The 25,077-nt window shown below is 40.7% G+C and overlaps 2 protein-coding genes across 5 annotated transcripts in view; one reads left to right on the top strand and one right to left on the bottom strand.

Moving 5' to 3' along the window:
* C7H6orf52 (chromosome 7 C6orf52 homolog) overlaps window positions 1–25,077 on the bottom strand; it is a 72,302-nt gene that overhangs the window by 13,920 nt on the left and 33,305 nt on the right. Inside the window, exon 5 of one of the 2 annotated variants that reach the window (XM_029943720.1) lies at window positions 18,439–18,865. The exons of the other annotated variant lie outside the window; for it this stretch is intronic. Coding sequence (XP_029799580.1) covers window positions 18,765–18,865 — 101 coding nt within the window. The 3' untranslated portion in view covers window positions 18,439–18,764. Of the gene's footprint in view, window positions 1–18,438; window positions 18,866–25,077 lie in introns of those variants that run through there. 2 annotated transcript variants of the gene reach the window in all.
* GCNT2 (glucosaminyl (N-acetyl) transferase 2 (I blood group)) overlaps window positions 1–25,077 on the top strand; it is a 108,295-nt gene that overhangs the window by 78,766 nt on the left and 4,452 nt on the right. For 2 of the 3 annotated variants that reach the window (XM_029943714.1, XM_029943713.1), the window contains exon 3: window positions 1,093–3,467. The exons of the other annotated variant lie outside the window; for it this stretch is intronic. In XM_029943714.1, the coding sequence (XP_029799574.1) occupies window positions 1,093–1,283 (191 nt within the window). In that variant the 3' untranslated portion in view covers window positions 1,284–3,467. Of the gene's footprint in view, window positions 1–1,092; window positions 3,468–25,077 lie in introns of those variants that run through there. 3 annotated transcript variants of the gene reach the window in all.

The following is a 25,077-nucleotide window of genomic DNA, read 5'->3' as shown; positions in this document are numbered from 1 at the left end:
CGAGGAAGGAGGAGAGGGGATCGGAGGAGGCCTTTCTCCCCGAGAACACAGCCTTGAGGCAGATACCCGGGGTGGTGTGAGAGGGAGCCTTCAGGAGTCTGGTCCAAGAGGGCTCGCCTGGGGAGGAAGAGCTGTGTGGATTCTCAGGTAGAACATGCCTGGTGTGCGGAGGGGGGCGGTGGGCAGCAAGGAGGCCAGTGTGGCCGGAGCCAATGAGCAGGATTATGAAGGCTTGTGAGTGAGCAAAGGGCAGGAGGTAAAGGCCAGACTCAGGACCTTTCGATACCATTGCTGGGATTTTGACTGTGCCTGCACGTGAGATGAAGAGACATCATGATGTGCTTGCATTGAAACCAATCCCCCTGGCCTTTGGGCTGAGAACATACCAACGGCCAGAGGTGGAGACAGTAGAATCCAGTTATTATTGCGGCAATTCCGATGGGAAGATGGAGGTGGTGTGGGCCAGGATGGTAGTAGCGAACGTGGTGAAGAGCGGTCAGATTCTACCACGATGTTGAAGGTTGAGCTGCCAGAATTGCTGACAGAGTTGGGGATGCGAGAGAAAGGGGGAGAAGTGCCCAGGGCACTGAAAAATAGGAGTGGTGTGGGTATCATGGGAAAGACTTGGAGGAGATTGGGAGCTGAGTCAAGCTGACGTGTTGAGACATGTCACATTAGTGAGGTCTGTTCTCTAAGAGGAGATAAAAGTAGGCTCTTGGAGAGACGAGGTCAGGGCTCAAAGAAGAGGTCTGACAGGTGCCTCCCAAAAAGACCTCTCCCATTTGTTCACTTCCGGATTCTCATCCACAGCTCTCAGTTAAGAATACATGAGTCGTCTTATGATACATATGATGTTCTTGCCTCATATTATTTAACTCTCCTATTGTTCAAGGATGGATGTGTCCTCCTTATCTTCCGAGAAAGGGTTTAACTTCCTTGTGGGCTGCGCTGATCCGGCCCCATGTCATCAAAACCCCATCGCACTGGGCCCAGTGTTAGCTCTTCAGTAGGCAGGCATGACTCTACCGAGCACAGCTTCCCCACCCCCAACGTCTGCAAACAGGAATGTTCTGACTGTTCTCTCCTCTGCAGGCCGCTACGTACACGGCATTTGTATCTATGGAAACGGAGACTTGAAGTGGTTGATTAATTCGCCCAGCCTCTTTGCTAACAAGTTTGAGCTGACTACGTACCCCCTCACTGTGGAATGCCTAGAACTGAGGCTTCGAGAAAGAACCCTAAATCAGAGCGAAACCGTGATACAGCCCAGCTGGTATTTCTGATCCACTGGAATGCATGAAGGAAAGGCTGTCGTGGTCGGGAAGAAGAGCCTTTCTCTGGGAGAGAACGCGGCCTCACCTGTGGTAACAGTCACAGCATCGAGGTCACAGCTGCAGGATGTGGCTCTGTTATATGTTAACACACCCACTGGACACTGTGAACTATGCAATCAGGAGGGCTGCACAGGGCGAGGCAGGCATGTTGGCCATGCTAGCGGGTCTCTTGATAATCATTCTGTGTCAAGCTCAGGATCTGATCAGTGATCAGCATTAGTGACGTCAGACCTTTGCACCAGATACTCATCAGAGAGAGATGCTCTCACCAAAAGGAGAACTCTAGGTAATACTGTTTAGGGAAATAAGAATTGTGTTTCTTTGGAGAAGGCATCTTTTGTGATGGATCTATAGCGATGCATTCATAGATACCACTCCTCTTTGCTCAGCGGCACACAGGCTTTCTGGGCACCTCAGTAATCTCCTTTAAAACTTGAGCTACTAGAATGGAGAACTAGATCTTGTTCCCGTGTTTCAACACAAGCACTGTCAGCTTACTGTGTCTGCAGGTCCGTATAGAATGTAAAGTCACTGACAAGAGGCAGGATATGCTTTTAGATATCAGTCACTGCCGGGTGCTTCAGCAAAGGGACCCCAGGGAAACAGGACCATTTTTGTGGATCAGAGTGTGCTTTGGTCCCTCTTCCATTGTTTTCCATGGCGAATGCTGAGAAGGTCCCACAGAATGAAGATATTTCTAGAACCGAGGTGCTATTGCATGGATCTTGTCCCAAGTCTCTCACCTCAGAATGAATCACTTTCCTCTTGGATCACCACCCTTCACCCCCCCCAAAGTGATCTTACCTGCAAAATGGAATCCAAATGCTTTGCCGTGATGTTTTAAGGACTCCAGAGTACTCTCTGAGTAGCTTTACAATGCATGGTGCTGATAAGAGTGCCTAGATGTTTAAGAGCTTTCACCTGTGAGTGAGGTTGCTTATCCCTTGGCCCCGTTCTCTTCCCCAATCCATTCACTCAGCACACAGTAAATATTTCTTGAGTGTCTATGATACACCAGACACATGCTTGAGACAAGGAGAAAAGTAAGACAGAAGCTCCTTGACTCTGAAATTCTTGGTAATAGCATCAGCGTTGGAAAGGCTGCTCTTGAGAATCTCTCAGATTGCTTGTATTTTAACGCATTCATATCCAGGGTTGTACTTTGTGATGTCAGACTGGCCAGGGAGAGATATGAGTAATTAGAAATGGAGGTCTAAATCAGGGACCATTCCAAAGAGAGAAGGGAAGGAACAGACAGAAGCTAAAGTGTGTTGTGTTGTAGGCATCCTGATAGCTGGCTCATTGCGTTAAAACCTTACAAACACTCTTGGGAGGCTTACATGATTACTCCCGTTTTGCAGATGAATTAAGTGAGGCTTAGAGAAGTTGTTAATAAACATTAGGAAGCAAGTTCTTTGAGGATTGGGATGTTTTTACTGGTCTCCTTAGTTCAATTTCCTGAGGTTGAATACTTAGAGCAGGTGGGATAAAGCCATATTTAGTGTACCAGAGAGGGTAGGGTTTAAGAACAGTCTCAGTGTTAATATGAGAAAATGTCCTGTCACAGCATAAACATGTGAAGTCTACTTTTGTAGTCCTAAATCCATCGAGTTCCATACTATTTATTTATTCTAACCCAAAAAAAGCGACTACAGGTAATGATGCTTTTAGTTAAAACACATTGGTTTTATTCTTTTTTTTTTTTCTGTAACTGTGTGTGTTGAATGTTCATTGTATCTAAGGGAATGCCTTTGAAGTCAAGCCTTATTTTTTTCCAGCTGCTGAAAAATACGGAATTGCACAAAGTGGTAAAGGGTTGAAACATAGGGAACATACCCAGAGCTAATGAGTCTAAAAATCATCTTTTCTTTCAACTTCTTTAAATGACCCCACCTGAGAAGAAGAAATGTTTTACACTGAATCGTTCTCCTTTAGAACGAGAAGCCTTTTGGAATAGAAGATGTTTACATGTCTGTTGCTGGTCATCTCTATGTCTTAAATACTTTAATATTGGAAGAGTGTAGTGGGTTTTCGCTAGCCTCCAGGGACAGCTGAAACTACTAAACCCATCCTTGTTTTTGATGATGCTCCATGTTGTTGTCTTGGAAATAAATTAATATATTGTTTTCCACCTTTGGGGCTGTTGTGTAATCTTATTTGATAGTTGGTTAATATCCACTAAAGATCAAGTTTCACAAGATAATTCTTCTAGCATTTTTTTTTAATACATGTAAAAGAGCGCCTTCCTGGCTCAGTTGCTGGAGCGTTCAACTCTTGATCTCAGGATTGTGAGTTCGAGTCCCCACTGGGTGTAGAGATTACTTAAAAATAAAATCTTAAAAAAATAGATATATTAAAAAATATTTAAGACTAAATAAACTTCTAATTTTTTTAATTTTTAATGTTTATTCATTTTCTTTTTTTTTAAATTTTTTTTAATGCTTTTTATTTATTTTTGAGAGACAGAGAGAGACAGCTGGAGCAGGGGAGGGTCAGAGAGAGAGGGAGGTACAGAATCTGAAACAGGCTCCAGGCTCTGAGCTAACTGTCAGCACAGAGCCCGACGCGGGGCTCGAACCCACGAACCGTGAGATCTGACCTGAGCCGAAGCCCGATGCTCAACTGACTGAGCCACCCAGGCGCCCCAATAAACTTCTAATTTTATTTAAGAAGTTTTTTTCAATGTTTATTTATTTTTGAGAGAGAGAGAGACAGAGCATGATCACAAGAGGGGCAGAGAGAGAGGGAGACAAAGAATCTGAAGCAGGCTCCAAACATTGAGCTGTCAGCACAGAGCCCAACGCAGGGCTCAAACCCACAAACCTCGAGGTCATGACCTGAGCTGAAGTCAGACACTTAACCGACTGAACCACCCAGGTGCCCCAATAAACTTCTAATTTTAGAATAGCATTAATTTTACATAAATTGCAGATTGCACTGAGAGCGCCCATATACATCCTAACTCAGTTTCCCCTGCTATCAACATATTACAGTAGTATGGTACGTTTTATTTAGATTTCCCAAATTTTTACCTAACGACCTTTTTTGGTTCTAAGACCCTATCTAGAATGCTACATTACATTTGGTCCTCAGACTTCTCTGGGCTCTGATTGTTTCTCAGATTTCTCTTATGTTTGATGACCTTGATGACTTTGAGGGGTACTAGTTACGTATTTTGAAATTGCGCCCCCCCCCCCGGTTTTGTCTGTTGTTTTGCTCATGATCACACTGGAGGAGGAAGACCACAAAGATAAGTGCCATTTCCATCACATCATATCAAGGAGACATCATATCAAGGGTACATGACTTATCAAGAGTTGAGGCTAATCTTGATCACCTGACTTAAGTCATGTATGTCATGTTTCTCCACTGTAAAGTTACTCTGTACACTAAGTACTCTTTGGAAGGAAATCACTATTTGCAGCCTGTATAGAAGGAATGGGAGTTCAACTCTACCTTCTTTTGAACTGAATACCTACAGAAGTTATCTAGAATTCTTCCATAAAAGAGATTTGTCTAGGGGTGCCTGGGTGGCTCTGCCAGCTAAGCATCCAACTCTTGATTTCGGCTTAAGTCATGATCTCACAGTTTCTGAGTTTAAGCCCTGCTTCTGGCTCTGTGCTGTCAGATTCTGTCTCCCTCTCTCTCTGCTTCTCCCCCACTTGCTCTCTCTCTCTCTCTCTCTCTCTCTCTCTCAAAAATAAATAAAAATAAACTTCTTAAAAAGAGATTTGTCAATTTCCCCAACTTATTTTCAACTTTACATTATAATCCAATACTCCATTTTTCCCCCTCCAGCTGTTTCAGCTTTGGCCATAGGTAGTTCTTTCAAGTCAGCTCCTGCATCTCTGTGACATGTTCCCATCTCTGATGGGCTTTTTCCTTGAACACTTTCTTATTTTCTGGCACTGCAGGAAGCTCAAGCATCTCTTTCTACGTCCTTAATTCGGTTTTGAGGACAAATGACGAGTACAATAGCCATGGCTTGAGAAGTCCATAGTGATCAGGGCACCTGGGTGGCTCAGTGGGTTAAGCATCCGACTTCAGCCTCAGGTCATGATCTCACAGTTTGTAACTTTGAGTCTCTATGCTGGCAGCTCAGAGCCTGGAACCTGCTTCGGATTCTGTGTCTCCCTCTCTCTCTGCCCCTCCACCACTTGTGCTCTGTCTCTTTCTGTCTTGAAAATGAATAATCATTGAAAAAAATTAAAAGAAAAAAAAGTACATAGTGATCAGAGGCTCGGACACTCATATGAGGGTCTGGCTCACCTCACCAAGTAAGCCATCCAGACTCACTAGGGTGCTGGCGAAGGACATGGAGAATCTGGAATGGAAAATGAAGGAGACACTGGGTATCAGCGATGGCCTCAAGACCAGCAGCAACAGTGGAGGTTGTAAGTCATTCTACTAATCTTCCTGTTATAGGTTTTCCCCAGGAAAAGACACTTGTGAGATCTTGGAGGAGCTGCTGCCTAAAGGTGTAGGCAGAGGTTGAGCCACATTGTTCAGGTGTGGATCTGTGCACTGCACAAATGAGATCTCCTCAGGGCTGAAGCTGTCAGCCCTCTCTGAGGGTCCCTCTCAGCCTAGAAGACCAACCCCATTCCCCGGTCATACCCCCCATGGGGTCAGCCTGTGCCCGGTGCCAGGATGAGGCCTCAGTGTAATTGTATCTCAGCCCATCTCCACTTAATCCTGATCCCTTCTCTTCCCCCATGAGTGCTGACTGTGAAGAACTCCCTTGCACACAAATTTCCATTTCAGAGCCTGATGATGGGATAACCTCGCCTATAACATGTTCCCCACACAGAAAATGATACAGAAATTTATCTGTATTTTCTTTGTTGTCTTTCAGAGTTATTTTTTCCTCTGTTTAATTCTTTGGGATTTCAACCATCTATAATTTAATTTGTGGCACCTAATATATATATATATATATATATTTATTTACATATACATATATACACATACATATACATATATATACACACATACAACTAATATCTATAATTTATTTCAGGTAGGCACCTAAAGTTTTACTCTGCTAAGTAAGGAGAGCCAATTATCCCCAAACCCTCTTTTCCCCCATTGCTTTGAAATGCCAATCTGATCATGTACTGAACTCTCATCTATTTGGAGGTCTTTTTCTGGAATCTACTCATTTCTATCAAGTTTTGGGGCTATCCATGTGCCAAACTGTATTTCAAGAATCACAGTAGATCTCTGCTCTGCGCAGGACAAAGAATCCCTTACGAAGTTTTCCTGGCAATCTTTGCTCATTTACTTTCAGGCAGATGCTAGAAACTTTTATCAAATCCCTTTAAAACATCCTGTTAGCAGGAGAAACCTAACAGGGGACCATGGGAAGGGGAAGGCGGGGAGGAGTTAGGGAGAGGGAGTGAGGCAAATCACGAGAGACCTTTAAATGCTGAGAACAAACAGGGCTGAAGAGGGAGGGGAGGAGGAGAAGGGGGGTGATGGTCATGGAGGGGGGCACTTGTGGGGAAGAGCACTGGGTGTTTACAGAAACCAACTTGACAATAAATTATAAATAAAAAAAGTAAACACTATTGGAAATATCTAAAAAAAAAAAAACCCACATCCTGTTAGAATTTTGATGGAATTTGCACAGGGTTCATACTGATTAATTTGGGGGTAATTATACCTTGACATTGATCTTTAATAGGTCTCTTTATTCAGGTCCTCTTTTATGTAGTTCACTAATACACTCTTTTTAAGGTTTATTTATTTTTGAGAGAGAGAGAGAGAGAGAGAGAGAGAGAGAGAGAGCACAAGAGGGGAAGGGACACAGAGAGAGAGGGAGACAGAAGATTCAAAGCCGGGTTCGTGCTGACAGCAGTGAGGCAGATGTGGGGCTCCAACCTACAAACTATGAGATCATGACCTGAGCTGAAGATGGACGCTCAACCAACTAAGCCACCCAGGTGCCCCTATTTCACTAACAGTTTTACTTACATGTGTCTTATACATGTTATGTTATATCTATTTCCCCATATTTTAAGTACCGCGCGCTAACCGATTCCGCCACTGGAGCTCCTATTTCCCTGTATATTAAAGAGTTCTTTATGCTTATCAGGAACGGGATTTTTAAAGTGCATTTTTGTGTTATTGATAGTATGAAAGAAAACAATAACTTCAATCATGTATGTGGATTTTTTAAACTTTTTCATTATTCCTAATAGTTTTTCAATGTATTGTACCTCACATTTTGTAGTAATTATCTATAAATAACAGTTTTGATTTTCTTTCTTAGTATTGTCATCCTGTTTCTCCTTCTTCCTCCTCCTCCTCTTCTTCTTCTTCTTCTTCTTCTTCTTCTTCTTCTTCTTCTTCTTCTTCTTCTTCTCCTTCTCCTTCTCCTCCTCCTCCTCCTCCTCCTTCTCCTCCTTCTTTGTCTTATTACATTGGCAAAAATTTGTGATGGAATTTTAAATGGTAGCAGTGATGGCAGTATCCTTGAGTTGTTCCCAATATTAAAGAGCATGTTAACTGCTGTGCATGATGTTGGAGGTCTGATGTAGGTTTTTCTGGTAGATACTCTTTATTGAGTTAAGAATCAAAATACTATAAAATAAATAGACATTGAAATATGTGATGATTTTAATGAAATATATATATATATATATATATATACACACACACACATATCCAAGTTGCCGTGTGTGTGTGTGTGTGTGTGTGTGTATACAATTGCTCTCTTTTTTTTATTGCTTAATGCAATTATGAGAGACTTTGGTTTTTAAAAGGTTTTTATTTGCACATATTATTTCAAGAAAATGAGAGGAAAACATCACTACTCCTAATCTTTTTAAATGGTAAGAAATTATTAGTACAGCGGTCTATACCAAGTAAGAAACCGAAGCAGGGATCCTTCTGAACAGACTAGTAGACAAACAATTGGAGTTTGGAAAAACTAAGGACTGAGCTGGAAGGTTCCTTATTGTAACTACTCCCTCTTCTGGTCAGGATGGCTTAGGGATTGGAAGCCAATGGGAAAAATCACCAGAGGTCAACCTCTCAGAGCCAAGTTCTGACTCGGGAAAGAGGACTGTCAGCAATGTGTCTGAGAGGAGGAGGGCGAGAGGTGAGGCTGTCCATGTTCATTCTTCCATGAGGGACACCTACAAACTTAAAAGTGGTGGGCACCCACGGTAGCTACTTGGAAGACTAGAGTCCTGCTGTGAGCCCCAGGAAGCCGGACCTACCTCTTGGGAAGGATATCAGGAATTCTATCAGATAAGCAGGCTCCATGATCCAAAAATAAAGGATTCTTAAGAGAAGAAGACAAAATTCAGAAAGTGATGGCCAGCCTCAAGTGTTAAACTGCAGAAGTGAGTGGCAGGCATAACGTGATCAGGAGCCGAGACTATTAACAGAAACAGCTGAGAAAGTTAGTGCAAGATTAAAGTGAATTGTTTATGAACTTCAGGCCATTTATTTTGGTTACAGTGAATTATTAGTGACCTTCAGGCCAGGTACACAAAGCAAAAAGGTAGGGTTTTAGAGAGGCCTTTCTTAAAAATTTCTATTTTGAAATAATTTTAAACTTAGAAAAAAGTTACAAAAATGACAGAGAGTTCTCGTATATCCTTCAGGCCACTACTTCTAATGTTAACATCTTACATAACCGAAGTTTAATCATCAAAACCAGTTTGTTTGGTTTTCAGTTCGGCGCCGGCTGTGTATTGAGAGTCGGGGCGAGCTGACTCTTACCTTCGCTCAGGACACACGAGACGGTACTGAGTCCCAAGAACATGGAGCGCCATCGTATTGGACCAAATGAAAGAAAGGGACTGGCCTCAAGTGATATTTCCTGATGAAAATTGTACTACAGAAAAGGAAATTCTGTACATTCTCTACTCTAGACTATGGGTGTAAAATAAAAGACAAAGACAAAAGAGGGGCTCCACAGTTAAATCACCAAGAAGACGTGGTGGGGGAGAAAACAGGTGTGCAGCGGTTAAAACGTCTCTCGTGTCTTATGGATCACTGGTTGGAAAACTACCATTTAGATTCATTTTCTCAGGATTTCACTAACTAGATTTCCTGGGTCGTGAAGAGCTAGGAGGAAAAGCACTGATTACTGCCATGTCTACACATCTAAACTCTGGTGTTTAACACCTTTGGTGATCCCTTTCCACATACCTGGGGGTGGGCCAGGCGTGGAGACGCCACAATTAGCATTCATGTGGTGGCCTTTCCAGAGGACTCTGCAGGAAGTATTTAAATTAGACTTTCCGCTTGCATGGCGGTGTATCGGAGATGACCAGTGGGAGAAGAATGGCTTAAAGGGTAACCACAGTAACAGCATTAGATTGTTTGGGGACACGGTTACAGAAAGCAACAGTGTGGCTTAACTCCAGGGTAGACGGGTAGACGAAGATATGATAATGTAAGAAATTTACTAAAACACCAGTGTGGTAGCCATTACCATACATCAACGTTTTCCTATCTGGATATGGAAATCAAAAAACTTTTCTAAGCAATGGTGGGACTCTGGGCAAACGTCCTTTGAAAAACATTCATAAATGTAAAATAAGGGTAAAGGGACAGGTAAAGAATCATAGGATTCTTAAGCAGAAGGTTGCCCTTACTCATGTATGTATTTAACAAAGCAATTGTCCCAGGTTCATAGTCTGGTAATACACCTGTGTATTTAAGCTGATAGACCTTTTATATTCAAGTTGAAGAGAGAGAAAAATCATAAGAATATATCAACAAGAAGGACAATGTTAGGTAAGGATTAAGTTCTGTGAAGAGAGTAAAACAAAGTGAGGCGACAGAGATCAGCAGACACAGAGGGAGACGGGATCCTTTAGATTAGACTGAGCATCCTAAAAGAAAACACAGGCAAGTGAACTCTTATACATGGGTCTTAGCAATATATATATATTTTTTGGATCATCTCCTCAGGCAATGGGATAGAAAGCAAAAATAAACAGTTGGGACTACATCAAACTAAAAACTTTTGCACAGTAAGGAAATCTTTGATAAAACAAAATAGGCAACCTACTGAATGGGAGAAGATATTTGCAAGTGACATATTAATAAGGAGTCGATATTCAAAATACATAAAGAACACATGCAACTCAACACGAAAAACAAGCAAACAAACAATTCCCCCCCTACTCTGATTTAAAAATGGGCAGAGGACCCGAATCAACATTTTTCCAAAGAAGATGTCCAGATGGCTAACAGACACACGAAAAGATGATTAGCGTCACTCATCATCGGGGAAATGCAACTCAAAACCACAGTGATATATCACCTCACACCAGTCAGAATGACTAGCATCAAAAAGAATAGAAATAACAAGTATTGGCGAGGATGTTGAGAAAAAGGAACTCTTGTGCCTGTTGATGGGAATGTAACTTGGTGCAGGCTCTATGGGAAACAGTATGGAGTTTCCTCAAAGCGCTAAAAATAGAAATGATGCTGTTAGTGTGGAGCCTGCTTGAAATTCTCCCTCTCTCTCTCTCTCTCAAATAAATAAACATTTAAAAAAGAAGTACAAACTTCCAGTTATAAAATAAGTAAGTCGCAGGGATATAAAGTATAACATAGGGAATATGGGCAAAATGTTGTAACAACTTTGTATGCTGACAGGTGGTAAGTAGACTTATCATGGTGAGCATGGGGATTTATACGTTCAAAGATTAAACTGTCAGGCAAAGCCTCTCCTCAGGGGGGACATTTTGAGATTAGACTCTTGCTATCTGCAATTGATCACAAAGACCATAGCTGGACGCTAGGACTTGCTTTTACCAATGTATTTCTGGGCTTTGCTAACATCTCAGCTAGTCATGAGCTCCTTGGAGAAAAGATGGGTTCGACAGCTTGGGCAGGGAAAGTACAAGATGAGTCTGCAAACCAATGTGGCACCAGGAAGTAGGGCAGTGCTCCAAGAATGATGAGAGCATGTCAAAAGCACCAGAGCCACCTTGAAGGGGCTTTACTGGCTATGGGATGCTCTGAGCATCAGAATAAAAATTTAAAGAGGCACCTGTGTGACTCAGTGGGTTAAGTATCCGACCTCAGCTCAGGTCATGATCTCATGGTTTCTGAGTTTGAACCCTGCATGGGGCTCTGTGCTGACAGCTCAGAGCCTGGAGCCTGCTTGGGATTCTATGTTTCCCGCTCTCTCTGCCCCTCCCCTACTCTCTCTCTCTCTCTCTCTCTCTCTCTCTCTCTCTCGGTCTTAAAAATACACATTAGGGATGCCTGGGTGGCTCAGACAGTTAAATGTCCGACTTCAGCTCAGGTCCTGATCTTACAGTCTGTGAGTTCGAGCCCCGTGTCAGGCTCTGTGCTGACAGCTCAGAGCCTAGGGCCTATCTTTGGATTCTGTGTCTCCTTCTCTCTCTCTGTCCCTCCCCTGCTCATGCTGTCTCTCTCTCTCTCAAAAATAAATAAAACATAAAAATTAAAATGGATAAATCATAAATAAACATTAAAAATTTTTAAGTTAGAAAGTAATAGACTATAATCCAATAAATATAATGAGTTCATGAACCCATACATACATATATACATACATAAATGGAGGAGAAGGGAAAGTTCTCACAGTAAAAGGCCAGCTAATAAATACAGAAGGAATTAGGAAATTCTGTATTAGGATTTAGGAAATCATTAATGGTTGCTAAAACTTGTGGGTAAAAGTTTGATAAAGAACAGAATATTCACACAGTTTCAAAATGTCTTCCCACAGATTACTTATTCATTATAATCATACAATGGTAACATTACAGTGACAAGGAAATGGAGATAGATAGTCACCTAATCAAGTGATCAGAGTGACATCACCAACACTGGGACAGATTGACTCACATATGCCTCCTGAAAGAAAGCACTGAGATGGAGGAAACTTCACTGTATGTATTCCTACCCAAACTGCGTGTGCTGAATTTGGAGCTGTGAGAAAACATCAAACACACCAAAATTGATCAACATCGTACAAAATAACTGGCCCACACTTTTCGAGGATATAAAAATAAAAAAAACGCTCAATTTCCAGGCTAAAGGAGATGAATTTGAAACGAAAATCAATTGCAGTATATGATCCTGGATTCGATTCTACACTGGAGGTATAGGGACGCCTGGGTGGCTCAGTCGGTTAAGCAGCCGGCTTCAGCCCAGGTCACGATCTCAGTTTGTCAGTTCGAGCACCATGTCAGGCTCTATGCTGACAACTCCGAGCCTGGAGCCTGCTTCGGATTCTGTGTGCCTCTCTGAGACCCTCACCTATCACACTCTGCATGTCTCTCTCTCCCAACAATAAATAAACATTTAAAAAAACACTTTAACTGGAGGTATAAAGAAAAGCTATGAAGGACATTCCTGGGACCATAGAGAAAGATAGCGTATAGATTCTGGATTAGATAATGCTATTATGTCAATGTTAAATTTCCTGATAATATAAAAAACTTTTCTTTGTACTTTGTACCACAGTGTTCAGTGCATAAGGTAGCATGAAGTCTTCCACATACTCTCAAGTGTTTCGAAAAATGTACGCATACATATGCACAGAATGGCAAAGCAGTGGGATGGATGAAACAATGAGTGGATCTGGGGTGGTGGGAAAAGGGAGTTCCTTGTACTATTATGTTAGTGGTTCTGTAACTATGAAAACATTTCAATAGAATGGGGCGCCTGGGTGGCTCCGTCGGTTGGGCCTCCGACTTCAGCTCATTGATGGATATGTGAATTGCCTGCACCTCTTGGCTATTAAGAATAATAATGCTGAAAACACAACAATATGGAAATATATTTTTAAGGTCCTACTTTTAATTCTTTTGACTGTGTACCCACAAGTGGGATTGCTGGATTATACAATAATTCTATTTTTAATTTTTTTGAGGAAACTTCATATTCTTTTCCATAGTGACTACATCATCTTACACTCATTCCCAACTCCAATCCTCACTTTTATAATCAGTCACAAGGTTGCATATTTATAGCTATGACTTTCTTCTTCCACTACCCATTTTATATCTCTCATGCTTGCAGAGAGAATTTCAGGTGCTCAGGGTTCTTTACCTGGTGGAGTGATCCAAATCTTCAGTCCTGAAGGTTAGGAGTCCTTTATCATCTTGTCTTTTTTTTTTTTTTCTTGGTTGCTGTAGTTTTCCATTAACCTTTATTATTGGGCATGGAAATTTTAAGAGGTGATCCCCAGAGAATTCCCTGAGTTCCCAGAAGTGTCCCCTTTGCCCACGCTGGGTAGTGTAAAGCAGTTACCTTTGAGAATGGTACTCACTCCCCCCAGTAGAGGGATGCTTCTTTTTTTTCTTTTAGAGTGAAACTTTTTCTCCCTATTGGTTCAGTGGCATAAGGAGTTCAAAATTAAGTGGAAATCTCATCTTAGAATTCAATGGAACCATTGTTGTGGCCCTTAGAGGGAGCATTCTGCCTTAGAAACCAAAACTTCAAAATTACAGAATTCAAAGTTGTCAGGATGAGATGTAAAAATACTGTGGGGTTCAGTCCTTGATTCCTAGACCCATGTATTCTGGCTAAGGAGAAGACCACCATGTAGGAGTCTCTGATTCAAAGTATATATGGCTTCCTCTATGACAGAACTCTGTTCATGGAGAAATCTTTCAGGATTTTGAGTCTCAAGGGGAATGGAGTTTTCAGAAAGACATTACAAATTTAAATTATACTTGTATTTTAGGGCCAGTTAATTCCATGGACATGAACAAATTGCCGAACTTCCTTTGCTATAAATTGAGTTCCTTGATCTTTGTACAAAATGACAAGATGATAGATAAGACATCCTATGAGTTCATGGATTGTGGTGTGAGCAGAAGCATCGTGGGCAGTGAAGGCAAATCCATATTCCAAGGTCAGAAAATGTGTGTTTATTCCAGTGAAGGCACATCTCTACTCCCAGTGATGAAACAGTACCATTTCAGGGCTGAGTGCTGATGTCTGCTGTTAGTAAATTGGGCATTCAGCAGTAGCATTGTACAGGTCACCCTCGGTAATGGAAAGTCCATATTTTTGAGCCCATACTTAGCTCCCACACTCACCACCAGAGCCACTTTTTTCATGGGCCCAAAGAGAAAGGATTGGGTGATGGGGGAAAGTGGCTGGCTAATAGACACAGAACACAACATTTGCTTCACCTGATCATTGAAAGTTTCCTCTGCAGTGTCTGATGTTTGGTGAGCCTTCACATAAGACACAAGTATCTTCATAATCTTTTCCCATTCTGAGAGACCCATCCACATACCTCTTTCCCAGACTTTCCTGTCGCCAATCTTCAATCCTATTTCTCCCAAGTCCCTAACATCCAGCCCAACGATGCTACTGCCTGTGTAGTGAGTATAGATCTATACTTCTGGCTGCCTCTCCTTTTAGACAAAGTGAACTACCAAATGTACTCAGAATTCTGCCTGTTGGAGGATTTCCCATTAGCACTATCCTTCAGGGTCGCCCTTGACTGCTACTATCACACTGTAGCTGTCCACTCTAATTGGTGTAACCCTCCCCTGTATTTCTATTACTAGCCCCAACTCTCCTCAGCTCCATGTCCAGCCTTTTTTCTGGTGTAATTTATTTTTAATGTTTTAATAGAAAAGTGTCCCAGCAGGGGAACTTGGGTGGCTCAGTCTGTTAAGTGTCCAACTTTGGCTCAGGTCATGATCTCGCGTTATGTGAGTTGAAACCCCACTCGGGCTCTGTGTTGACAGCTCAGCCTGCTTTGAATTCTGTGTCTCTCTTCCTCTCTCTTCCCCTTCTTCATTCATGCTCTATCTCTCTCTCTTAAAAATAAATAAACATTTAACAAAAGAGAAAAATTTCCAAACACACTTTGAATATAGAGCATGACAAACCCCAAAATCTTATCAATCAGCTTTAAGAGTCATCCATACAATGCTATCTATACATGATTCGATTACTGCTCTCCACAATTTTCTTTAACTTCCATATTTGGAAGCAAATCCCAAGCCATTATGTCTTTTCATCCCTAAAAACTTCAGTGTGCTTCTTAAAAGAAAACAAGAGACCATTTTCTTACTCAACATAACATCATTAACACATATAACAAAATTAGTAATAATTCTTTAATGTAATTGAATACCCAATTCAAAGTCACATTTCCTGTCTAAAAAAGTTTATTCTATTGGTTGGTTTGTTGAAATCAGGATCTAAACAAGTTTCACTCTCTGAATTGAATTTATGATGTCTCGAAGCTCTTTTAAGTTTCTTCTCTTTCTGTCATGAAGAGCATCCCATATTCTAGATTTGACTGATTACTTCCTTGTTTCATTTTTTTATTTGTCTATCCCATCCATATCTAACAGACTGAAAATTAGATCTCAAATCTTGATTAAATTAAGATTTGATCTCCTGGGAGGGCATGGGGATCTTCTTGCCTGGATTCAGGATATATATAGTGTCTGGTTGTTTCCATTTGAGGGATGTAAACATTCACAAGTGACTTCAGGAAGATTCATTTCCTTTAACTGCACCATAAACACATCCCCAAGAGAATCTCCCTCCCACCCGCTATGTGCTCTTCCTTCTTTATTCATCTTCCAGACACAACGTTCTGAGACATCTTGCCTCCTTCCCTTTTTGCTGATTCCCACATTCCAGTTCGTTTCTAAACAAGGAGCATTTCCTGTATCAGACTTTTTTCTATGCATACCACCCTTCTTAAGCCAGAGAAGGTTCCAGAATAGCTGAGTAGGCTTGAAATAAATAGAACTAAGGACACAGATTCATTCCTTCGACTCTCCCACAGAGTCAGAATACTCATCAGCTTTTGTTATTCTTCTGTGATTGGATTTATCCCATTATATACTTAATGTCTATTTCTCTTCTTATCCAGGGTGGAAATCCTTCTAGAAGAAACTAAGTTTTATTCAATGTCCTGAATTCTGTATACCTGATTACATTAAATGTTCACTGTTGAATGACTATTTCTCTAATAGATAATACTAACATGTGAATAAGTAGTATAAGTATTTGAATAAGTAGTGTATTTCTAGCTCTTCTTTATTATTTATTAAATTATATTTAATTTACTTATACATTTACATTATATAATAAAATGTTTAAAATATTAAATTCAGGTCTGTGCTAGTAATCTTAATCTGATGTAAGATGTAGGAAAAAAATTACAAGGAAATATGTTACAGGCTAGAACAAGGATGCTAGGGAAGATGTGAGGCCACATTTGTAATAAGTGTGACTGTCGTGTAGGTCCCAGACTATTGATAATGATGCTGTTGGCTAGCAACGTCTGAGGTACTCACCCAGCTGTGTTACTCACAGGGCCAACGTCATGGGTGGCCCTTGTGATTCATATGATTGCAGGACACACTTCAGCGAGTACACCCATTGGGTAACTTAGAGGAACAAGACTATTTTTTAAGTTTTTATATTCACTCCGGTTAGTAACACACAGCGCTATATTAGTTTCAGGTGTACAACGTGGTGATTGTACAACATCAGCCTGTGCTCAGCACGACAAGTGCCCTTCTTACTCCCATCATCTATTTAACCCATCCTCCCACCCCTCTCCCCTCTGGTAACCATCAGTTTGTCCTCTATAGTTAAGAGTCTTTCTTGATGTTTCTCTATTTTTTTTCTCTTTGCTTCTTTGTTTTGTTTCTTAAATTCCATGCATGAGTGAAATCATAGAGCATTTGTCTTTCTCTGACTGACTTATTAGACTCTCTAGCTCTATCCATGTCACTGCAAATGGTGAAGAATAAGATTTATTACTCATAGGTTTTCTGGAGGGTTCATGGTACATCTGAGGGGCACACAGCAAGGTCATGGAAAGAGAAAGGGAGACGTACACACACACACACACACACACACACACACACACACACACACATACACACAAGACCTGGGTGTTGCCTTTACTAGGGTTTTATGGGTTTAGTCTTCATTAGCTAATTTAAAGTATAGGAGCAGGGATTACGGTACAGGAAGGGGGAAGCAGGGTCACTCAAGGGGTCAGTTATCTAGGTTATCCAGGACTTTCTGAAAGAAGAAGCTCCATAAAGGGGGCAGCCTCATTCCTCGTGTGGTTGTTTTGCCATTCGCTGTGTCATGCAACCGGCAGTGTATGCCAATATTCAATACGGATGCCTTTTAAAATGGATGTCTCAGCAATCAAAAGCTTAATGTCAGGCACTTACTTCACAATCAAAAAGCTTATGTCAGGCTCTTACACTAACTATAAGTTCCTGATTGTACTCAGAAAGAAACAAAAGTTACTCTGGATCAGCTAGATATAATGGTGAGTGGGTACACGAAAAGACACACAACATCACTGCTCTTCAGGGCAATGCAAATCGAAACCACAATGGGATATCACCTCACACATGTCAGAATGGCTATTATGAAAAAGAGAGTTGTGCTGGGGAGGATGTGGAGAAAAGGAAACCCATTTACACTGGTGATGGGAATGTAAATTTGTTCAACCACCGTGGAAAACAATATGGAGGTTCTTCAAAAAATTAAAAATAGATTTACCATATGATCCAGGAATTCCACTTCTGGGTATATACTCAGAAGGAATGAAAACAGCATATCAAAGAGATATCTGCACTTCTGTGTTTACGGTAGCATTATTCATAGTAGCTAAGATATGGAAACAACCTAAGTGTTCATTGATGGATGAATAGTTAATGAAGATGTGACATATGTATCCTAAGAATCTACAAAAAAAGGTTTTTGGATCCATAGGCAACATCAGTAGTTTGTTGGATATAAGAGCATTATATGTAAGTGAATGGTGTTCAAATATACAAGCAAAGAATATTCAGAGCAGTGATAAAACCATAAGGCATTAAGGATAAATCTAACAAAATATGTGCAAGATGTTAATAGATAAATTTATACATTTTATTTAAAACTTTATTTTTAAAAAATTTATTTATTTATTTTGAGACGGAGAGAGATTAGGGGAGGGGCAGGGAGAGGGGGAGAGGGAGAATTCCAAGCCAAACCATCAACACAGAGCCTGACGCAGGGCTCGAACCCACAAGCTGTGAGATCACGACTTGAGCCGAAACCAAGAGTCTGACACTCAACCAACGGAGCCACCCAGGTGTGCCACATTTTATTAAAAACTTCAAAATGGAGTGATAAATAATTTTCATGGGTTGAATGACTCAGTATTTTAAGGATGACAATTCTCCCCAACTAATTTCTAAATTTTATGCAGTTCCAATAAAAATCACAGGAGGATTCTTAACAGAACTTTAGAAGCTTTCCCTAGTACTAATTTGCAAGTAGAAGAACCCGAGACTGGGTGTCTGTATTTTAGTTCTATTTTAGTTGTCTTTTCTTTACTGTTTTTCTTAAGCATTAGTGCTTCTGTTTATTGAATCTAGAGATTTTTCTCTGTGTTTCTGTTTTCTTCCATTTTTTTGATATTCGTTAATGTATCTGGTTCTTCATTTTTAAGCTTCTTTGTTCACCTGTCTCCTGTCTCCTTATTCTCCTTCTTCCATGTGCACGTCGGCTATCTTCATCATAACCTGTGATGACGGGGAAGGAGCAGGACGTGCGTTCAGCTAGAGGACACTGTCCCCTTTAACTTCCACCTTTGTTCTTACTCCTCCTAAGCATCACTAGTTATTCACACACAGCACAACTTCTTTTTCCCAGATATTTACCCCAAAAGCCAACAAACTTTTTCTGTAAAGTTCCTAATTTAGGCTTTGCAGGCTATATATGGTTTCTGCCATGTATTCTTTGCTTTTTAAAAACACGTTTTAAATATAAAAATGTAAAATGTAAAAACAACAACAACAACACCACAGCGAGCTCATAGGCAAAATACAAAATAGCCACAGGTGGATTTGGTCTGCAGCCCATGGTTCACTGAGTCTTGTTCTGATTTACTCTTGTTCCTCTGGCCTGAGACAAATGCCTCTTTCCGGTTGCTTATCGTGAGTGGAAGATGGAAGACAGAAACTTACTTATCTGTTTCCTCATAATTCGTTTTCCAGCCAATTACGCTGACATCTGCCCAGGGCCCTACCTTCTTCCTCTCGAGCCCTCCTTCTGTTTCTGTGCTTGGCTATCCCATGTCCCTTCCTGCTCTGACCAGAACACATGGCCTCTAGAAGCTTTGGAAGTGATTTACTGCTCTCTGTCTTCCAAAGGACCCTCTGATGTTACTCTTATTGTTTTCCAGTGCTGCCAATAACTGATTAAGTCTAAAAGTATAGATCTTTTCTAAGAAAGAGAGAGATCTTTTCTGCATGGGTAGGATTTAGAGCAGGAGGGGAGTATCTGCAATGCCTGTCCAATCTCTACTGTTTTCTAGGAAAATTTTCTTCACAATTGCCCTCAGCTTCAAGGTAGTGTCATCCACAGCTATTTAGACTTAACTATGAGTTTAACTAACTTTTCTGCTCTTTTTTTATATATACTATTTCTCTCTTATTTTTAAAGTTAATTAATTTATTTACTTTTAGTAATCTCTACACCCAACCTGGGGCTTGAGCTCATGACCCTGAGATCAAGAGTTGCACGTTCCTCTGACTGAGCCAGCCAGGGGCCCCTATTTTGTCTTAGGTTAATATTTTATTGAGTTGGAGTATATCCTTGGATAATTTTTAAATAAATGTTCTGAAAGTGGTATAAACTCTCTGAGTTACTGTGCTGATTTCACTCTTGAATGATAGATTGGTTGGATATATAATTCTGAATTTAAAATAATTTCCCTTGGAGCTTTGCTTTGATCACCTTCAGCATCAAGTGTCAATAAAGAGGAATCTGTTACCAATGAGATATTTGTCTTTATAGGTAACCTATCTTTCCTCCTTCTCTATATGGAGTCTTTTAGGATTTGGTGGCATCTGGCTGGCTCAACTGGTTGAGCATCTGACTTGGGTTCAGGTCATGATCTCATGGTTCGTGGGTTCAAGCCCGGCATGGGGCTCCATGCTGACAGCTCACAGCCTGGAGCCTGCCTGCTTCAGATTCTGTGTCTCCCTCTCTCTCTGTCCCTTGCTGGCTTGGCTCGTGCACGTTTTCTCTCTCTCTCTCTCTCTCTCTCTCTCAAAAATAAACATTTTTAAAAAAATGAATATTTTAGGCTTTTGTCTTTGACCAGGAAGATATAAAATTTCATTAGGAAATGACCTCATTGTGTTCATGATGTGAAATGAGAGTCTGAATTCATTCTTTTACATGTAGATATTAAGTTATTCTAGTATCATTTGTAAAAAAAAAAAAAGAAAAAAAGATTATTTATTCCCATCAAATTTTCATTGCAACCTTATTGGAAATCAACTGACCATAATTATAAGGGTTGATTCAGAAATTAAGACTGGTGATTCTTTTCTACTGATCTGTCTGCTCTGTGACAGTGCCACGTAGTCTTGATTACTATCCCTTTGTAGTAAATTTTGAAATAGGAAGTATAAGTCCTCTAATTTTGTTCTTTTTCAAGATTGCTTTGGCTATTTTTGGAGTCATTGGCTTCTTTAGCTTAATCTATTCCTTTCTTTCTCTCTTTGAACTAAACATAACTAAAGCCCTTTCTGTTTTCTTCCAAATTTTACAAGCCTTAGCTCATTCAGGATCATAATTTGTTTTCCCAATGCTCACTTGGGCTCACACAATTAATTTTCATTTGTATGTCCTTCTATAGCTATCATTTTATTATTTTTTTAATTTTTTACACTTATTTATTTATTTTGAAAAAGACAGAGATAGCATGAGCCGGGGGAGAGGCAGAGAGAGAGGGAGACAGAGAATCTCAAGCAGGCTCTGCACTGTCAGCATGGAGCCAATGTGGGGCTCAAACTCATGAAACTGTGAGATCATGACCTAAGCCAAAATCAGGAGTTGGATGCTTCACCCAGTGAGCCACCCAGGCACCCCTATATCTATCATTTGAGACCCAGGATCATCAAATTGTCTTTATGTAAGTTTAATAAGCTACTTCTCACTTGTCTTCACTGGGGTGCTTCGTGACTGTGTTGTCTGACTCTTGTTCTTTAGAATTTCCCTTTTCCTTTTGAATCATCTTTCCTTTGAGAGCTTCTGGTGATAAAATTAGATATTTTTTTTTCTGAAATTTTCTATCCTGAAGTCATGCCCCAGGGTTCTTTCTTTCATTGTCATGGGCAGCTGTCTGCTAAAAGGCCCCTGACTCTGCATGTTCCTGGTCATGCTTGTGAGCACTCTCTCTCCTTAAACCTGTGGCCTAGAAAACAGATACAGTATAGTCAGCTATGAGCCCCAGATTAATGATCTATGCCCTTCCATTCTGGTAATGTTGGTCACAAATGGCGACCACAAATGGAGGAGCCAATAAGAGACAAACTAATTGCATCTTCCCTAAACCTGGGGGCTGTGACGTCTAGTGAACTTTCAGAAAGACCACTAATTAATTCATTCACAGGTATTGGTAACATGTGGGGACTAAATGTAGAAATGCTGCGAATAGGCTTCCTTCTGGTCAAACATTAGTAAGCTAGCACAACACACCAGATACTATGATACAAATGCCCTCTTCTTCAAGGCCTTGGACTCCTTTGCACAGCACCCATGAAAACGCATTTTTTTTTTTTTAAATCAGAGCAGAGGCTGACCAAATGGTTATCTTGGAACTGGTCAATGGCTGGGAATCTCTGAGTTACCTGGAACCCCAGTGACTACTGATTTCATCCCAACCTTATGTGACTTCCTAAAAAGATGGATGTTAGTACATCTTACTTGGCTAAGTTAGCTGCCTCAGAAATAAAAAGCAAGTTTGCAAAGTTGGCCAAATTAACAAACTGAAACATAAGAAATTCACTTGCTTTCTTGTAATATTTCTAAGAAATATAATGGGGGAAGGTCTTACTAACAGGAAGTACTCATAAATGATCTGAATGAGAAATATTCATTATAAAGACTAGGTGGGAAGGGTGCCTGGGTGGTTCAGTCATTAAGCATCTGACTCTTGATTTTAGCCCAGGTCATGAACTGAACCCAGGGGGTTGTGGGATTGATCCCCACACCGGGCTCCTTGCTAACAGTGCAGATCCTGCTTGGGATTCTGTCTCTCCTCACTCTCTGCTCCTCCCCTCTCCAAAATAAATGAATAAACTTTTTTAAAAAAGCAAAGTAGCATATGTGACTAAAAAAGATCTAATATTCTCTGTTTATATGAAGAGGGCAGTTATGAATCAATGAGAGGACTGCCTCCATAGAAAATTGCACAAATGGCATCAACAGGCAATTTACAAAGGAAGAGGAGGATGGTAGGGGAGTTGAGTCCAGACCACTCCGCAGATGCTGCCATGGAAATAACCAGGAGAGAGGAAGGAGATGGTAAAGTGGCAGATTTAGTATTTATATGTGACACTCGCTAGTTAAAGGGCAACTTGACAGGACCCAATCTTCATAACTCCTTTTTTGTCCTAGAAAGACTGTGTGTTTCCAGTTTGGGGGGGTGGTATTGTTGAGATCATCTCTTTTTCTCTACAAAATCAGTGTGTATGACATATATTATAAGAATTCATTGAGATGCAGGGTTTTTTGTACTTTAGCAATTCTCAGAGTATGTATGGTCCTAGAGAACCTGGTCCCATCAGTACCACCTGGGAACTTGCTGGAAATGCAAATTGTCAGGTTCTAGACTTGTCTACTTCTAGACTTGAGAATCAGAAACCCCAGGGGGATGACGAAATCCATGTGTGTTTATTTAGCTGGCCAGGTGATATTCTGATGCATGTTCACCTTTGAGAATTACTGTCATTGCTAAAAATTTCCTTTAGTGCCTCATGAGAAATTCAACTAAGTAGCTTATGTGTTTGAATCTGTATTGTATATATTAAGTCATATTTATTAAAATGCTAATAACATATTACATTCAAAAAATGAAATCTCGGGGTGCCTGAGTGGCTTAGTTGGTTAAGCATCTGACCTTTGATTTTCCCTCAGGTCATGATCTCACAGTTTATGAGTTCAAGCCCTGTATCAGGCTCCATGCTGACAGTGCCAAGCCTGTTTGGGATTCTCTCCCTCTGTCTCTGCCCCACCCTCACTTGCACTCATGCACAAACACACACTCTCTCTCTCAAAAGAAATAAACTTTAAAAAATAATAATAATAAATGAAATCTCTAATATATTAAATTTCAGAATCTCATTAACTAAAAGACGAACAGAGGTGGATCAAGAAGAGAGTGGTTCTAGGTTAGTTGGTTTGTCTGCTTTTTTGTTCGTTTTTTTAAAGTTCATTTATTTATTTTGAGACAGCACATGTGCTAGTGGGCAGAGGGGCAGATTGAGAAGGAGAGAGAATCCCAAGCAGGTTCTGTGCTATCAGTGCTGTCAGCCTGACTCGGGGCTCAATCCCACGAACCATGAAATCATGACCTGATCCTAAACCAAGAGTTGGATGCTTAATTGATTGAGCCACACAGGCACCCCAGTTTGTGTGTGTGTGGGGGGGGTGTGTTTTAGGAAAAGAGCCCGTAGAAGGACAAATAGCAAAGCAAGAAAACATGCAAATTCATAAAAGGTTCCACAAAACATGGTTTGTTCAGGGAAACTCCCTAAGTTCCAGTGACTTATTTCAGCCCCTCTGTCTTTCTCCTCATTAGCTCTCCAGGTGTCCCTGGACCCATGGCCCAAAGAATCTCAGATGTGGATCTTACAGGTGTGAAGTAGTTTTTCCAGGAAAATATTCATAAATGTTGCTATGGGAACACCTTCTCTCTCATAGTTTTTTCCCCTTCATTGGAGCTACATTTTCACAATAAAAGAAGTGGGTGGAAAGACATTTAGAATGATGGACTCTAGCTAGAATAATTGTGTCTGGGTCACAGAGTGAGCGGTCAAGAATGAATAGCTCTGAAAACACGCCAGTTATCTATAACCACTATCTATTTCATCTTAGAGATTTAGAGTTTTAGGACTCTAAGGATCTTTGGAAATTCTCTAATCTTCCTCATTTTATAGATTTGGAAACTGAGAGACTGACTCACCGGTGAGAGGCAGAACCAGGAACATAACATGGCCATCCTAACTTGGAGTGTAGGACTTTGTCACTACAACCTGCTTCCCCTTAAATCTAGTTTTTTGTAGTAATAACTACGGAGAACCTAGAAATCCCTTGAAGTACTAGGAGATCACACTAAGTGCTAACATTTGACCAGCCTTCTCCACTCATGTATGTATTCGTGTGATCCAGGACCATTTATAAAATTCTTTGGTATGTCTACTCTTCTGCGCTCATGCCTCACTCTTAATGGCTGTACAGATAGGAAAATAACCTCCTATTTGTGAACCACAATAGAGGTTCTCTCTGGTTTTGTTCTCAATCAGCTTCAAGGGAACAGTCTGTGGAAAGCCCTTCCTCCCTACCCCCTTCCCCTTCCTCTCTGTGCCAGAACCCAATAACTCATTTTTCTCAGTCCGTGGTTTTCACAGCTTAGTCTACAGAAACCCCCCACTGTGTGACAAAGTCACACTGGTCCTTGCAAAATGAGAAGAAAAAGTGTAGCAAGTTTTGTTTTTTGGGGCTGGATTTCTTAGATTTAGTGTACTGTCCTTTCTTTGAAATGAGGTTCTTTCTCTTTTGTTTTTATATTAAGATACCATATTTAAAAATGAAATGATGGGAGCTGATGCTGGAAATCACTTAAATAATAAAACAAAGAGTAGGCCATTATATATCGATTTCACTTAAAAGTTTCTGTTTTGATCCATGAAATCAAAATGTCTGGGAGAACAACATCTCC

Source organism: Suricata suricatta, chromosome 7 (assembly GCF_006229205.1).
Source record: "Suricata suricatta isolate VVHF042 chromosome 7, meerkat_22Aug2017_6uvM2_HiC, whole genome shotgun sequence".
Taxonomy (NCBI): Eukaryota; Metazoa; Chordata; class Mammalia; order Carnivora; family Herpestidae; genus Suricata; species Suricata suricatta.
This window is presented reverse-complemented; position numbering and strand designations above follow the sequence as displayed.